The 19059-nt window shown below is 41.4% G+C and overlaps 1 protein-coding gene across 1 annotated transcript in view; it reads left to right on the top strand.

Moving 5' to 3' along the window:
* zc3h18 (zinc finger CCCH-type containing 18) overlaps positions 1 to 19059 on the top strand; it is a 250964-nt gene that overhangs the window by 7255 nt on the left and 224650 nt on the right. The window contains exon 2 of the mRNA XM_084335339.1: positions 8583 to 8676. Within this exon, the coding sequence (XP_084191465.1) occupies positions 8583 to 8676 (94 nt within the window). The remainder of the gene's footprint in view (positions 1 to 8582; positions 8677 to 19059) is intronic.

Genomic DNA, 19059 nt, shown 5'->3' with positions numbered 1-19059 from the left:
AATGTTGTGGAACATTATGATTATGGAAAAATATATGATTATGGCTAAACTTAACTTAAATAATAAATAATCACTATTATGGGTCCATAAAACATTTATTCAGCACTTCTGAATGCATACAGTACATTAATTCCATCTTTTCTCTGGCTGCGCAGCGGACATCTGTGCTCTACTGAGCGCACCTTTCTAGTCCCCAGCTGAATGTGCTCGCTTGACTCGGCACAGTAGACGCGCGACAGACGGACAGCTGGGCTGTGTTAACATTACAATGTACAGTCGCGCGAAATAACGTTATGAATGCCCGAAATAACATAGCATTACAAAGTACAGTTGACAGCTGGGCTGTGTTAACGTTACAATGTACAGTCGCGTGAAATAACGTTATGAATGCCCGAAATAACATAGCATTACAAAGTACAGTTGACAGCTGGGCTGTGTTAACGTTACAATGTACAGTCACGCGAAATAATGTTATGAATGCCCGAAATAACATAACGTCACAAAGTACAGGTCCAGCTCAGTATGATGTCATAATCAAACATTCTAGAACATCTATCTATTCAACAATTCTCTCACAGCTGAGTGTGGACGACAGCGGGGACGAGGGAGAGTAACTACATAACATAGGCAGAAACACAATCCCCCCCCTCTCGCTCTGAATAATATGCATATTAGATCACTCAGTGATTAACCGCGGCATATAGTAAATAAGGATATAAAGCATGTTAAAGACGCATTTATTGGATGCGTTGCGCGCAGTTTACATAGAAACAGCTCGACTCCCGACAGCGCGACATCATCACAACAACACGCGAATAATATGCATATTAGATCACTCAGTGATTAACCGCGGCATATAGCAAATAAGGATATAAAGCATGTTAAAGACGCATTTATTGGACGCATTGCGCGCAGTTTACATAGAAACAGCGCGACTCCCGACAGCGCGACATCATCACAACAACACGCGAGGTTGTTAGGTTGTTTCTGTTTCGGTGACATATTTTCGGTGAAAAAACTCTTTCGGCCGAAAGCCGAAAGGCCATTTTTTGCCATTTTCGGCCGAAAACTTTCGGTGCCGAAATTTCGGTGCATCCCAAATATATATTTACAGCAGCCAATAATCAATCAATAAACGCGATCGATATTTGGAATGGCGATCAGGAATTGGAATAATCTTTTTGGAGAACATCTGATCTAAGGTAAGGAGTCTATGTTACCAGTTTTAGGATAATCAGAGCTGTATTCACTGAGATAACAGCGTGTCCCGTGTGTGTGTGTGATGTTGAGGAAATTAGGTAATTGATTTCTCAGCTCGCTTCTATAGCGTGCATAAGTACACATATACTATCGATAATCTAGCGTTTATTTATAAACGATTCATAAATAGCCCGACAAATGACAACGTGTCTAGTGTACCTGGACAAGAGGCAGGGGAACTATGTGAGAATGCTATTCATCGACTACAGCTCGGCATTCAATACCATAGTCCCCTCCATACTCATAGCCAAGCTCAGGGACCTGGGCTTGGGCTATGACCTCTGCCAGTGGGTCTTGGACTTCCTGACTGGCAGACCCCAGGTGGTGAGAGCAGGCAACTGCACCTCCTCATCCATCACCCTCAACATAGGGGCCCCCCAGGGCTGTGTTCTGAGTCCCCTCCTCTACTCCCTGTACACACACGACTGTGTGGCTCAGCGGAGTAGCAATACAATCGTCAAATTTGCTGACGACACAGTGGTGGTGGGCCTGATCTCTGCCAACGACGAGAGGGCCTACCTGGAAGAGGTCAAGGTCCTGGCGGGATGGTGCCAGGAAAACAGCCTCTCCCTGAACGTCAGCAAAACAAAGGAGATGATTGTGGACTTCAGGAGGTCGGGGGTCAAGGACTACAGCCCCCTCAGCATCGACGGGGCACCGGTTGAGAGAGTCAACAGCTTTAAGTACCTCGGAGCCTACATATCCGAGGACTTGACATGGACCACACACATTAACAGTGTTGTGAAGAAGGCACGACAACGCCTCTACTTCCTCAGGCGCCTAAGGAAGTTCCAAGTCAGCCAGAAGATCCTTAAGAACTTCTACTCATGTACAATAGAGAGCATCTTGACCGGCAACATCACCTCCTGGTTTGGGAATAGCACTGCACAAGACCAAAGCAGACTACAAAGAGTGACACGTTCAGCCGAACGCACAATTGGAGGGGGGCTCCCCACCCTCCAGAACATTTACTACAAGCGTTGCAAGGGCAAGGCTAAGAGAATCATTAAAGACTCCAGTCACCCGAACAACTGCCTCTTTGAACTGCTGCCGTCAGGCAAGCGATACAGGAGTCTCAAGGCGAGCACAGAAAGACTCAGAAGAAGCTTCTATCCCCAGGCCATCAGGCTGCTAAACGAACAATGAATGAACACTACACAACAACAACCACCAAACGCACATAGCACACACATCCACACGCACACACTCACTTTAAACAAACACACTGTAGCACCCACTCCACACACTTATAGCACACACCCACTTTAAACAAACACACTGTAGCACCCACTCCCCACACTTTATATTTATGGATGAAGGATTGCACTACAACTCGTACACCTTACTGTAAATTGTACCTAAAATTGTACCTCATCCCATTTCTGCTTTGCACTAGATAGTACTGTACATTAGTACACTGCATAGTATTGTGTATTGTATATTATATGGTAACTCAGAACATTGTACATATGTCTATACCGAACACTGTGACCTCATTTTCTTCTTCTAAATTCATGCTATATTATGTTATTATGTTATTTGATACTATCTTGTCTAGCACAGTCTCTGGAGCGTAACAGTAAGAAGCATTTTGTATGAAAGTATTCTGTACTTCTGTATGACAACTATTAAAGAACTTGAACTTGAACTTTGAGAATATTCCAATAAATGCCGTTTATGAGGGAATCTTTCTATTTTCCGGAAATTTCTAAATGCTATAAAAAGGATATGAACTGATTAAAAAAAACATCAGTTTCGACAATGTTGACTGCAAACAAGTCATTGATAAGTGACGGGCAGATTAGACACATAGCCATAATTTAAAACATAAATTATGCGTTTTTAACGCTAACATTGAGGTGGATGATGGCACTCAAGGACATTAATCAACGTTATGGTTGGCACTGGAAGTGTTAATATTGCTGTTCTGGCCGATACCGATATTTACCGATGTCGATATCTCTGTATAGAAAACACTTTTTTATGATAATCAAATAAAGAGCTATTTTTCAAAACGCATTTAATTTTTTTTTTACTTTTGTAACTTATTTTCAGAAATGACTGATATTTTGAAACTATTTAAGGCCAAAATATGTAAATTTTTATTTTTTAAATATCTGCCCATATCGGCCATATCTTGATATCGGACCGATACCGATGTGTAAAAAAACTGCCATATCGGCCGATATTATATCGGCGGCCGATATATCGTGCATCACTACCCACAATGCAACAAGTTGGTGACGGTTTGTTGTTATTTCGAGCCACGGTTGCCTTGTACCCACGTGACATGTAGAAATGTCAATGCAAAGATGCAAATGTTGTAACTTCATTACATTCATATCATAACATGATGAATGGTATTGTTAATGTCAATATAATGGTAGCAAGCTCTGCATTTGTCTGCAGTTAGCAGGCCCACATAAAGCGTTCTACAGCTATTAACACTTTCAGTGCCCGCCATTAACATGGTTTAAGCATGGTTAAATGCTACCACCCACTTCAATGATAGCGTTGTGAACGCATAATCTCCGTCTTAAATTATGGCTATGTGTCTAATCTGCCTGTCGCTTATCAATGACTTGTTTGCAGTCAACATTGTCGAAACGGATTGGTTTTTAATCGGTTCATTTCCGTTTTATAGCATTTTGAAAAGCCCTCGTTTTCAAGGAAAATATATAGATTCCGTGATAAAAGGCATTTACTGGAATATTCTGGAATACACAAACACGTTGACATTTTTAGGCCTATTTATGAATCGTTTTCAAATAAACGCTAGATTATCGATAGTATATGTGTATTTATGCACGCTATAGAGGCGGGCTGAAAAATCGATTCTCTCATTTCCTCATCAGCAATCACAGCCACACACACACACACACACACACGCATAGGGAAAATGCTTATATATCTGTGAAAATAGCTCTGATTATCCTAAGATAAATAAATTCCTTACCTGAGATCAGATGTTATCCAAAAAGATTATTCCAATTCCTGATCGCCATTCCAAATATCGATCACGTTTATTGATTACAGTGTTGGGTTATGTAAATACATAATGCGCGCGTTTTCCGGGCCGGCGAGCACAATGGATTCTTCAGTTGGCTTGAGGGAAAAGTAAAATTAGCAAACTGGCCACCCCCCCTTCGTCAGTGTAAAGTAATGGGGTGCAGTTACACAGGGAGAGACGATAGGGGGTGGTATCTTCCCAATTGAGCTCAGAGAGACTCTGCAGCACTAACCCGAGGCTCGATTGATGAAATATGAATTCAAATCGCCAATAAATTAAAAAAAAACGACAAACAAACGCTATATAGCGTCGGGGGCACTCAAAGGTCGCCATGAACTAACGACAAAACGTGTCCGTGGCACTCAATGTGTTAACAGTGGTGTTACTCCAATACATGTATTTGAAATGGGGACCATGGAACAAATGTTCTAATTCATCAAATTGAGAGCGGAGAATGACAACCTGGTGCTATGAATACTGCAACTGTGTAATTTATTTTTATTGGTTGGTTAGTTGGTTGTGTATTTCAACAAACAGCCTAATAGGAACCAGACTGTTTTGCCAATAATAAAAGGAAAGAACACTCTCCTGTAATATTGCAGGTTTATTCTGATTGATCTGTGTGTTGGGGTGACGTGTGCATAAAGAGAAGTTGAAAGGGAAGAAAAAAACGTGAGGTGATATTTTAAGCTGTGAGAGACCAGCAAAACATCCCAATTATCAAAGTTAGAATTTTGCTCTTTAACACTTTGAGCGCCACGCCTGGTTTTCCGTTTTACCGGCTGAATGCCACCATCGGCGCCAATGTTAACGTTAATATCGCCTAATCTATGTTTTAAATTATGGCTATGTGTCTAATCTGCCCATCGCATTATCAAAGACTATTTTCCAGTCAGTGCTGTCAAAGCAGATTGTTTTTTTATCGCGTCGTTTCCGTTTCAGAGCAGTTAGAAAAGCCCCCGTTTTGATATAAAAAACAGCTCATTCTGGAGCATTCTATGAAAATCGTCTTTTAGTGGAATATTCCACAACGTTGATATTCGTCGGCCTTTTTATTAATCGTTTTCAAATAAACGCTAGATGATCAATATTATACGTGCACGCAAGCACATTACGGCCGCGCACTGATAATCGCTCCGTTGATTTCCTCACCGACTTTTACAGTGAAACCGAAAGAGGACATTTCACAAAACAGCTTATAACTTCATCAAACTTACTCTGATTATCCTAACACTGATAACATAGAGTCCTTACCTGACATCAGATGGTATCCAATCGGTATATTCCAATTCCTGATCACCATTCGAAAAAATCGATACGTGTATGGATTAAGGCTGAGCCCGAACGTTCGAACGTTCGTTCGTTAAGCTGACATTCGGACTTTAATTAATGGGTTCGAACGTTCGGTGAAAAAAAATAAAGCAGGCGCAACGACGGTGAGGCGATGTGAAGCGGCGCGTCCCCCGAGCGCTCGGCTCAACCAGTATGGTCTCTGCCGGGCTGTTGCTGGATACTCAACCAGAGCTCTAGTCTCAACCAATGCAATAGAACAATTTTGATTGAATGACAGGCGATTCTGCCAATTACGTCACACCGCTTGCACCCGCCTCTGCTGTTACCACCAATCGGCAGCGTTTATTATTTTTTTTACTTCCGGCAATGCCGCCATTGATCTGCTTGCGAGAAGCATTAACGTAGCGTTAGCTCCCCGCCGAGGAAGTAAAAGTCGTAACAAGGTTTCCATAGGTGAACCTGCGGAAGGATCATTAATGAATACCAGCCTTTTTCGGCCACGGAGCGCGAGCTTCATGGCGGGAGGTGGTTGCGTTGGAAACAACTCTGGCCGAGGCGGCAGGCGTGTTGGGAGCCCGGCGGGACCCCCGCGCCGGTGTCTCTCTGTCGCCCCCCGTTCCGAGGTAGACGGTGGAAGGAGCCGAGGCGCGCGCCTCACTCCTTCCCGTCGACCAAGAGTGAATACCTGTTATTGAACGTGTAACACTAACTATATACTCAGTAGCTTGTTTATTTTCTTCTGAGTGCTTTGTTTAATTACATGTTTACATGAACAGCCACCACTGTAAACAACATGTTTTTTCACCAATAGATTATGCAATGCCGCCCTCCGTAGGACTAGGATCTATAATACAAAAAAAAAAAAAAATTATATATATAAAAAAAATGTAATAAAAAAAAAATTATAACATTTTTTACAAAAAACGAACGTTCGAACGTTCGTTCGATAAACCCTGGCGAACGTTCGAACCCTAAAAACAGGGTTCGGGCTCAGCCTTAGTATGGATCCAACGCGATACTGTAGATCTCCATGATCAACGGGGATCTGAGGTTCCAGAATGAACTGTGGTAACCCCGGCTGGATCAGTGAACTGGAAAATGTGGAGTACCGGATTTTTTTCCCCATTAATTTTCATTGAGTCCATTCCAAAATCACTTATGTCATCTGGGAGACGACAGGGGGCGCTTTTTTCCACAGTGATCGCCGGCGCCCCTCGGCTATACTCGGGTAGGCTCGGGTGATGCAATAATTTTTTAGATCGCTTAAAAAAAAAAAAAAAAAAGATTCAGAGAAATCTCGTGAGTGGCTAGCAACCACCTATAAAAAACCAGAGAAATCTTGTGAGTGGCACGGAAAGTGTTAACCTATGCCTTGAACATTAACTGCTGGTGGAGCCTCGTTGGAAAGTGGGCAAGAACAATGCCAAACATAGCCAGCACAATCAGAACAATGCCAAACATAGCCGGCACAATCAGTCAGAACATAGACTCTGGAAATCCTGTGGGAAACACTGTATACTATACTATAGATGACACTGAGCTGATTATACATGTACACTTTCTGTTTCAGAATTGACGAGACTAACATTTTATAAAGGTCAGTTGGGTAAAACAGAGCAACTCCAGACTTGATACTCGATGACATCATAGGTTTGTGTATTGATTATCTGGTTTCTGGCTGTAGAGAGTAGCTCATGTTCACACATATTGATTGAACTTTCCGAAGGCCATGGAAATAACATTGGAATTCTTAATTTGGGTGGTATTCCCCTTTTTAAAATCACCATCCCACAGAATGCACACGCCTGCCACGACTCATCACCATCCAACAGAATGCACACGCCTGCCACAGACTCATCACCATCCAACAGAATGCACACGCCTGCCACGACTCATCACCATCCAACAGAATGCACACGCCTGCCACGACTCATCACCATCCAACAGAATGCACACGCCTGCCACAGACTCATCACCATCCAACAGAATGCACACACCTGCCACGACTCATCACCATCCAACAGAATGCACACGCCTGCCACAGACTCCATCACCATCCAACAGAATGCACACGCCTGCCACAGACTCATCACCATCCAACAGAATGCACACGCCTGCCACAGACTCCATCACCATCCAACAGAATTCACACGCCTGCCACAGACTCCATCACCATCCAACAGAATTCACACGCCTGCCACAGACTCCATCACCATCCAACAGAATGCACAAGCCTGCTACCGACTCCATCCACATAGAGCAGCCAGCCCAAAACTCCTACCACAGCGAACAACCAGCCCTCAACTATGGGGGCTTTCATAAAGGCAACAAAATAATATGTGACGGTCAACCATGGCGAGACTGCACGAGAGCAATTACTAGATACACTGGGAAATAAATGCTTTCAAATGCCAGTTTCAAGGAAATGGTGAATTAAAATATATTGAATCCCCAATATGACTTACCGAGCCATAGATATTTCAGCAAGACAGCTGTTCCAAGCGACTACAATGACAATGCCATGTTTTCATCCGATTGTAAAGAGAATTTAAAACAAACTTTTGAAGAGAAAAAATTATAAAATGCGAATTAATTGCATGATTCCAGCCTCTTGGCTTAGACTGCTTGCTATGAATTCTAAACATCTTTAAAACCTCACATTTACACCTCGAGCTGTACGTTAATGTAATAATTTTATTTAAATTAATTATTTTATCCAAATGTGTGTTTAATCTTGTTTAGTAAGTAACTTGTTACTGCCATCTTTACTTATATTTAAAAAATAATGTGGCACATGCTTTATGGGTCATATTTGTGATTGAAGTGAACAGATTTGATGACTTGCTCCAGCCTGCTCCTTCCAGGGTTAAGCGTGTTCTGTGGTGAACTTGACCTGCATCCTTTTATGGATTGGACCGACACTTTGTGATGTGGTTAAGATGGGGATTTCCTGAGGGGTGATGGGGACAAAAATGTGTGTGAATGGGATCCAGCCCTAATGTTGCTGTGTTTGGTGCAGGATGACGACTTGGAGGAGGGTGAGGTCAAAGACCCCATTGACAGGAAGTTCAACAGACCCCAAATGAGAACCATCTGCAGGTTCTTCATCAACGGTAGGTGGTCACAGACATGCCATGGTCTCTCTGTCTCTATATCTATATCGCTCTACTTTCTCTGTTATAATGAGACCTCATAGACCTAGGGTCTTTCACTCAATCAATTGAGTGTGAACCAATCTGCCCCTGGTGGTGGTTCACAGGCATGGCACATTGTGTAACACCAATCCAATCACTTACCAGGAATTGATCAAGTGAAGTCATAACTGTTGTAGATCAAGTACACCCTGGCATCACAATGAATGCTTCACATTTGTGTCCTTGTTGGAAGAATGAATACTTAACTTTAGGACTGTCTTAAATACTTCGAAGCTTCGAAGCTTCGTTCGATGGGCATGTGATTCAAATATGAAAATAAAATGTGTTTTTTTTTGTTTTTTGTGCAAAATCAACTCTGCCTCTCTTTGTTAATTACAACAAGCAATGCTGTTTGTTATTTAAGATGAGGTCGGACTCGGCACTGACAGATTTGTGTTCATTGTGCTGCTTTTATAACGCCTCAAATGATGGCTTACAATATTTCATGAAAGCAAAGTGTTTAGTTTGTCTAAGATTTAAAAAGGTTTAAACTTTACAGCACTGACAAAGTTGAACAAAGTGCTGTACAAGTCCCACAACATTTAAACGAATAAATAAATAAAAAAAATATATATATATTCGAATTAAAATAGAATCTCGGCCCCGAAGCTTCGAATTCAAAAAAAAAATTCGAAGGTCAGCCCTACTTAACTTAAATTATGTCAGAGTAGTTTAGCAATGATTTTAAGTGCCATTAGCGAAATATGAGCTTATAAAAATCTCTGCGCATTGCATCGGAAATCGGTAGAACAGGAAGCACTCATGAAATCGTTGTAGTCAAGAGAAAGAGGAGACCCAGGGCTTTCGTCTACTTTTCATATAACTACACTACCCAGCTCATGGGTCGAACAAACCTCAACGTTATTGCCATAAAATACAACATAATATTGTACCTCTGTGAACATCTAGTAAAACAAAACGTGTCTCAATCCGGTGATTTTTGACGCAGCTTTCGCCATTATACAAAAGTAACTGTACTTACAGTAGATTTCATTCACGTTCTTTGCTGCCCTCTATCGAGCGCCTGGTGGTACTATATCCAGATTTAACACTGAAATCCGACAGAGGAGGTCTTGGCCGTTAAAAAGAGTCATCACTTGACCATATAAAGCCATTTATATGCCTGATATTCTATATTCATATTCCATATTGCATGTGTCCAGATGGCAAAATTCAGTACTGTATTTACAAAGAAAACTGTAAATTATCTACCCTTTGTTTATTTGCTTAAATATTTACTATAAGTGTTATCAAGAAGTTGCTGAATGGCATCTTTTTGCTTTCGATCAATGATAGCATGGTGTTATTCACCGTCAAATATGGAAAAACTAGGCGAGGATAATAATTTATATTCATTCATTCATATTTAGGTTCATTACAATTTACTCAAGCATAGTAACATGCACAATATCTGACACTGAATACATTCCCTGAGGTCCATAGATGTCCCTAGATACCAAGAACATGCAAATGGACCTTGTAGTTGTGGAGCAATTATACATTTTCTTGGGTATGTATTTTTTTTTAATGAAAATAGGGCTAGGGCTTAACAGGTTAATACAGCTGGTATGGTTAGGGTAGGCTAGGCTGTGAGGGTGTTGTTTAAATACAGCTGGTAGGGTTAGGGTAGGCTAGGCTGTGAGTGTGTTGTTTAAATACAGCTGGTAGGGTTAGAGTAGGCTAGGCTGTGAGTGTGTTGTTTAAATACAGCTGGTAGGGTTAGGGTAGGCTAGGCTGTGAGTGTGTTGTTTAAATACAGCCGGTAGCGTCATAGTAGGCTAGGCTGTGAGTGTGTTGTTTTAATACAGCCGTTGGCGTCATAGTAGGCTAGGCTGTGAGTGTTGTTTAAATACAGATGTTAGAGTAGGCTAGGCTGTGAGTGTGTTGTTTAAATACAGCTGGTAGGGTTAGGGTAGGCTAAGCTGTGAGTGTTGTTTTAATACAACTGGTAGGGTTAGGGTAGGCTAGGCTGTGAGTGTTGTTTAAATTCAGCTGTTAGGGTAGGCTAGGTTGTGAGTTTTGTTTAAATACAGCTGGTAGGGTTAGGGTAGACTAGGCTGTGAGTGTTGTTTAAATTCAGCTGTTAGGGTAGGCTAGGCTGTGAGTGTTGTTTAAATACAGCTGGTAGTGTTAGGGTAGGCTAGGCTGTGAGTGTTGTTTAAATACAGTTGGTATGGTCAGAGTAGGCTAGGCTGTGAATGTTTAAATATAGCTGGTAGGCTATAGGGCTGGGCAATTAATCTAAATAAAATCGCGATCTCGATTCATAGACTTATGCAATCTCATTTCAAAATTATGACGATTTTCTTAAATATATATATATATATATATATATATATAATATATATTTTTTTTTTAAACGTTTTACTTAACTTTTTAAAATGATGACGATTCTGACTTGAGTTATTTTGTATGTTACAAGAGACTTTTAAGTTTAAGTCAAGCACTTTCATATAAGTTACGTTTAAGTTTAAGTCAAGCACTTTGATATGTTATGTTGTCTGTTTAAGAAAAAGTGCAATAAATGATTTAATTGAAAAAATAACAATCGTGTGAGAGAGTCGTGATCTCAATTCTTAGAGAGAAAAATCATGATTCACATTTGAGCAAGAATCGCCCAGCCCTAGTAGGCTAGGCTGTGAGTGTTGCTTAAATACAGCTGGTATGGTCAGAGGTAGGCTAGGCTGTGAGTGTGTTCAGTGTTTCCCACAGGATTTTCAGAGACTATGGGGGGTGAACCTCATGCCCCCCCCGGATTATTATAATTTTGTGTACATTTTAAAGTTAAATGCATCAATCTGGTGCACCTTGAGAGCAAAATAAAGAGGCTAGATCTATGATGAACTTTGTGCTCAAAACACAAAATCGACTAGAGCTTCCCAATCCTCTCCTCGAAGCACCCCAGCCGTTCAATGAATTTGTTAAATTCCTCCACCAGCACACCTGATTCAACTTAACTAGCCCTTTATTAGTTGAATCAAGGTGTGCTGGTGGTGGAATTGAACAAATACATGGAACGGCTGGGGTGTCTCGAGGAGAGGTTTGGGAACCACTGGACTAGAGCATACATTTGAGCCATCAAAGAAATGAAGCAAAAGTGGTTACCTGTGTTGAACTGGTTTATTTTTTAGAAAATAAAAAAATATAGTGGATTACTATTACGACTACTACCACTGCCAATACTAGTACTGATACATCCCTATTGGCAAACTCATCATTCAGGCCAGGAAATATAGTGCAAAATATAGCCCCAGTCAGGCCACTTTTTAAGCAGGGGGTCTGGGGGTCCCCCACCAGGACATTTCTTGTTACAAAGACTTCATTTCCTGCATTCTGGTGCAGGCATTTTTTTTTTGTACCCTTTAAATGCCAGTGTTTGTGATGGCATCACAAATTAGCAACAACACTGATTTTGATGGATTTTCAGTTTTTTTGTAATGTCAGATTGAAAATAATACAATCTTTTATTCAACTTCAGCCCTGATCATAACACCACATATTAATTTTATAATTCTAACCCTTTAAATGCCAGTGTGTGTGATGGCATATATTTGCAATATATCAAATGCAAAGTAGATTTTTCTGGGGGGGATTATTACAGGCTAGCATGTGTCAATGATTAGCAACAACAGTTTTTTGTAAGGGTCCCGCCTCCACCAATCACATGCGGCTCCTTTTGTGTGTGTGTGTGTGAGAGCAAGAGAGAGAGAGAGAGAGATAGTTCTCCAACTTGTGTGAGTTGCAGTGATCGTTGCAGTGATTGTTCTCACCTAGGTTATCTCTAACTATTGCGCTGCTGCAACTAGAAACACTGTCCTGGCTGCGTGTTGCTTATTGACAGCGGAAGAGTGCAAAAATGCTTCCGCATTCGTCACCGCACGCCAGTACGGTAATGCGCCTTTCCTTTTGCACCGCTCAGACAAATGCATATGTACATTGCAACACAAATGCAGCATTTCCGCGTACATTGCAACGAATCACTTGGAGTTTGAAAGTGATATCAGAAGAAACTACTCAACCTTGGCTGTCTTTAACTATGAGTGAACACAACGCATTGTAACGTTAACGCAGCTGTCAACTGTACTTTACTATGGAATATACATGTATATTATCGCGACGCGTCGTCACAGACTAAACAGTGTTGTGAACACAACACATTGTAACGTTAACGCAGCTGTCAACTGTACTTTACTATGGAATATACATGTATATTATCGCGACGCGTCGTCACAGACTAAACAGTGTTGTGAACACAACACATTGTAACGTTAACGCAGCTGTCAACTGTACTTTACTATGTTTTTACTACATTTGTGTTGCAATGTACATATGCATTTGTCTGAGCGGGGCGAAAGGAAAGGCGCATTACCGTACTGGCGTGCGGTGACGAATGCGGAAGCATTTTTGCACTCTTCCGCTGTCAATAAGCAACACGTGTCCTGGCCGCGTGAATATTAAAGGCAACCAACTTGTGTTCGGCTTTTCTCTGATTGGCCGCGCCCCCACGCGCAGGCAAGCGCAGCCGTCCCACGTCCCAAATGAAATCCAAGGAGCAAGCGCGGCAGCGCGGGCAACCAACTTGTGTTGTGTTGGGCTGCTGTTCCAACGCACTTGTGTTGGGCTGCGGTAGCAGTGGAGCGCTGCTGACTGATTATTATGTTTCACGTTTTTAACAACCAACGGTAGATTCACTCGTCACTGTACATGTATAAACAAAGCCCATACTGTGTTAGGCCTATAAACACTGTTAGGACTATATGGTCTGACTCTTAATAATAAACACTGTTACAGTGTTAGGACTATCTCGATTCACGCGTCACTACTGAACTGTAACTAGAAACTTTGGGTGTCACTGTACATCAGTGTGGAACTGTAAGCTGTAACGTTATTTCGCGTTTTTAACGTCAGCGGGGCGATGCAGTGGTTTGTCCCCGGCTTCCGTGCACCGCCGCCGGCTCTACTCGGTCCAGCTCCAGCAGCAGCGACCGTGCTCTGTTGTAGAACGAAGCCCTTCAATGACAGAGCTCTCATATTTTGCGAATGCATAAACTATATCTTAAATTATGGCTATGTGTCTAATATGGCTGTCGCTTATCAATGACTTCGCGACAGCCATATTAGACACATAGCCATAATTTAAGATATAGTTTATGCATTCGCAAATATGAGAGCTCTGTCATTGAAGTGGGTGGTGGCAGTGTAACAGCGTTCACCCTGATGTAAAGTAGCGATTTTTATTGTTTTGTCATGACAACCCAATTACATAATCCAACATATGTGTAAAGAAACAACATATTCCAGTTAACGGTATATTTTTTAATGATTCATTACGGTATAAATTAGGTTAACTGGAGCTGTGGAGGCTCCTTGCTGAAGAGCCAGCGGGGCGACGCGGTTGTTTTTTCCCCGGCTTGCGTGCGCCGCCCGCGGCTTGACTCGGTTCAGCTCCAGCAGCAGCAGCGGCCGTTCCTCCGTTGTAGGAAGCCCTTCAATGACAAGCGCTCTCATATTTTGCGAATGCATAAACTATATCTTAAATTATGGCTATGTGTCTAATATGGCTGTCGCTTATCAATGACTTCGCGACAGCCATATTAGACACATCGCCATTATTTAAGATATAGTTTATGCATTCACAAATATGAGAGCTCTGTCATTGAAGTGGGTGGTGGCAGCATTACTAACAGTAGCGATTTGTATTGTTTTGTCATGACCAAACATAATCCCAACATAGATAGGAGGTGTACTGTATGTCAAATGTCGGTCATGTGGTGGAAGAGTTTAGTACAGTCACACAACAGAACACCGCTGGTTCGACCAGCGCTTCTGCCGCGCGTCTCTCTTGCCGCAAGGGCGTGTGCTAGTGGATTGATTGATTGGCCGTGTGGCCAATCAGAGAAACGCTGAACGAAAAGCTGAACACAAGTTGGTTGCCTTTAATATTCACGCGTCCTGGCCTGCTTCTAAGTTCAGTGGCCTGACTGCAAAAATAAAATCATTTTATTTTTTTTTGGAAATTATCTGGCGACCCCCCCCCCCCCCCCTCCCGCTATGGCGGGTCGCGACCCCGACTTTGGGAACCCCTAGGTCATTAAGGCTAGGCCAGTGGTTCCCAAAGTCGGGGTCGCGACCCAAAGGTGGGCCGCGAGCAGCCACGGGAGGGCCGCGAGATGATAAAAAAAAACAAATTTTTTTTTTTTTTTTTTTTTTTATTTATTTATTTATTTATTTATTTATTTATTGTCAGGACACTGAACTTAGAAGCAGGCCAGGACAGTGTTTCTAGTTGTATTCTAAAATTATATTCTATTGTATTCTAAAATGTGACTATATGGTTTTATATTAACTTAATAAATAAACAAAAACGAAAAATCTACTTATTTTAACGAACATTTCAAACTAAATAACAGATTATGCACATAAAACGCTGAAAACAACCGAAGCAACAATAGTATTTTAATGAAGCTATTATTATTATCATTATTATTTTGCAACAAGTTAGCCCTCTCATAAATAGCACATATAAATGAATAACTAACTTGAACTAACTTAACACTTTGAGTGCCACGCCGGTTTTCCTTTTTACCCCCTGAATGCCACCATCGGCGCCAATGTTAACCTTAATATCGCCTAATCTATGTTTTAAAATTATGGCTATGTGTCTAATCTGCCCATCGCATTATCAAAGACTATTTTCCAGTCAGTGCTGTCGAGGCAGATTGGTTTTTTATCACTTCATTTCCGTTTCAGAGCATTTAGAAAAGCACCCGTTTTGAGATAAAAAACAGCCCATTCTGGACCATTCTATGAAAATCGTCTTTTACTGGAATATTCCACAACGTTGATATTCGTCTGCCTTTTTATGAATCGTTTTCAAATAAACGCTAGATGATCAATATTATACGTGCACGCAAGCACATTCGGGCTGCGCACGGATAATCGCCACGTTGATTTCCTCTTGGACTTTTACAGTGAAACCAAAAGAGCCCATTTCACAAAACAGCTTATAACTTCATCAAAATTAGTCTGATTATCCTAACACTGATAACATAGAGTCCTTACCTGACATCAGATGGTATCCAACTGGTATATTCCAATTCCTGATCACCATTCGAAAAAATCGATAAGTGTATAGATCCAACGCGATACAGTAGAACTCCATGATCAGCGGGGCTCAGAGGCTCCAGAATGAACTGTGGTAACCCCGGCTGGATCAGTGGACTGGAAAATGTGGAGTACCGGATTTTTTTCCCCATCCATTTTCATTGAGTCCATTCCAAAATCCCTTATGTCATCTGAAAGACGATAGGGGGCGCTTTTTTCCACATATGATCTCCGGCGGAGCTCGTGTATACTCGGGTAGGCTCGCGTGATGCAATATGATTTCAGATCGCAAAAAAAAAAAAAAAAAAAATCCGAGAAATCTCGTGAGTGGCTTTCAACCACATAAAAATAAACCCGAGATATCTCGTGTGTGGCAGTTAACACTTTGGTTGCCATGGGTTAAATTCATGATATACCATAGGTTGCCGGCTCTATTTGTCTATGGAGAAGTACCCCTTCTTTGCATGGCTATAACTTTTTAAATTCTATTGCTACATTGCCATTATTAGGGCCCATTCAAAGTCCTATATGTATTGTTCATTGTGTAGCAACGTTAAACTTTTTCATTCACATATTCATAGTAAAGTATGGTCTAATGTATAAGTATGTTTTCATCTCTTTCTGCAGCTTTCTCCAGAACGTGATCTATAGCCCCAAATGCATTATATTGATGATGCAATACAGTTTTATGGCAATCAGCGCGATATAAAAAATTCCAACTAGACGTACTTCTAGAAGTTACTACACATCATCTGATGTTGACCGGATGGGCTAGGGGGCGTTTATAATTCCGTGGGCAGCGTTATACCAATCATCTAATGTGGGTCAAATGTTGATCATAGCAGTTAGTATCGAAGACGGTAATTTTACACGCTAAAACTCACCCCAGTCTCCGCGCGCCGTTGGGCGATCATCGTAGAGTAGACATTTTATCATTATGGGATGTAGATTTACCCGGTCCATTTCCAGCTTGTATAATGGTATATACGTCCAAATCATGTTGTTTATCGAGTTATTGGCAATCGATCGCTATGTAGTGTGTCGAGATCGAGTCCCGGAACCTATAGCGAGTGCCCGGAAGTAATACGGCCGATCAGCACAACCTCCATAGCACTTCCTGTTAAGCGATTGCGCCGATCGGCCACCAGATGGCGCTCCTGAACCGCGGGTCCTCCTGGTGGATCTCAGGCCAGCGGAGGGGAAATATGAATCCGATCGCAGATTTTTGAAATATTGATATAAGGACGCTGTAAAGCGTCCTCCGGCAACTTGAGCATGGCCGGGAATTACTCTTTTAAGCGTTTTCCGGCAGTCAAAGTGTTAAAGTGTTAATAGGATTGAAGTGATATTTGGCTTAAAAAATCGGTCGCCTGGCAAAAAAAATATATAAAAAAATGCCTGACGATGTGCATTGGGCCGCGGCTCTCTGACACCTTATTTTCTGGGTCCCGGCCTGAAAAGTTTGGGAACTCCTGGGCTAGGCTGTTGTTTAACCTCTTAACACTTTGAGAGCCAGTCCGTGTTTTCCTTTTTACCCCCTTGAATGCCCAAATCCACTCCAATGTTAACTTAATGTCGCCTAATCTATGTTTTAAATTATGGCTATGTGTCTAATCTGCCCGTCGCTTATCAAATACTCATTTTCCAGTCAACATTGTCAAAGCAGATTGTTTTTTTATCGCTTCATTTCCGTTTGATAGCATTTTGAAAATCACTCGTTTTCGCGGAAAAAACAACCCATTCTATGATAATCGCCTTTTACTGGAATATTCTAGAACGTTGTCATTTGTCGGCCTATTTATGACTCGTTTTCAAATAAATGCTAGATACTCGATAGTATATGTGTGCGCACGCACGCTCGTGCCGCGCGCTGATAATCGCTGCTCTTATTTCCTGATGGCTTTTACAGTCAAAACAGCTATATCACATATAGGGGAAACGCTTATATATCCGTGAAAACGAGTCTGATTATCCTAAGACTGATAACATAGATTCCTTACGTGAAAAATCGATCATTGTATTGATCAACCGTGTGTACAGTAGAACACATAATCCCTGCTGCTCTTCAGGCTCCGGAGTGATGCCGGTCGATTTCGGCTGCGTGAGTGAGACGTAAAATGTGGAGTCAGAAATTCTTTCTCCCATTCACTTTTAGGGCTGGGCGATATGGCCTAAATATGATATCACGATATTTTCTGACCTTTCGGCGATACACGATCATCACAATGTTTTTCTTTTTTTCCCCAAACAATTCATTATGAGGCTTACCAAGACAGTATTTGAGTTTGCAAGCTAACATTAAAGACAAAATAAAATACCCATGCATTTAGCATTTTTATATTATATATTAGATTTAGATTATTGGATTATTAAATTATATATTGCATATATTTAGCAATGAGATATTATATGATTTAGATATGAAATATGATTAATTGAAAATGGGGGACCCTGATGTAAACAAGACGAAAGTCTTTCTCTGGTCTGCATCCCCTTAACAATTGTATGTATTGAGCTGTACTGTACCCATTCTGCAATATGTTAATAAAGTTTTAAATCAATCAATCAATCAATAAATAGCATTTTAGCATTTTTATGAAACTACTGTATATTTGTATGTCTCTAAATGTTTTGATGAATTGAAAATGGAGGACCCTTATGTAAAAAAGCCGTCCTCCAGTCCACTGTTGTTGTATTGAGCTGTACTGTATTGTACCCATTCTGCAATCGTTAATAACGTTTTCATTCATTCAATCATTCAGCCGGCAACAGAATAATTTTGATTGACAGTCGAGTCTGCCAATTACGTCACACTGCTTGCACCCGCCCTGCTGTTCTTAGCACCAATCGGCAAGCGCTATGCGTTTTTTACTTCCGCTTTTGTCCGCATTGATTTTGACGAGAGCTCAGCTCAACGACAACAACAGCTCCCTGCGGCCGACGAGTGATTACCAGCGCACCGCAGCATGACTAAACAAGCCATAATAATTTTATTGCAACGAATGTTATAATAAAAGCCTTTCCATACATCTGTCTGATTGAAAACTTTATTAACAGACCGCAGAATTGGCACGCACAACTCAGCACGGGCTGAGATATGAACAGTAACGCTTGCTATCTATGTCGTCATCGGACGTTGCTATGTTTGGGTAAATACGCTGATGTTATTGATATAACGTTAATGCCACAAAACGAATG

This window comes from Notolepis coatsorum (assembly GCF_963971535.1).
Source record: "Notolepis coatsorum genome assembly, chromosome: 18".
Classification (NCBI taxonomy): Eukaryota; Metazoa; Chordata; class Actinopteri; order Aulopiformes; family Paralepididae; genus Notolepis; species Notolepis coatsorum.
Note: the sequence above shows the minus strand (reverse complement) of the source record. Positions and strands in the feature narration are given on the sequence as shown.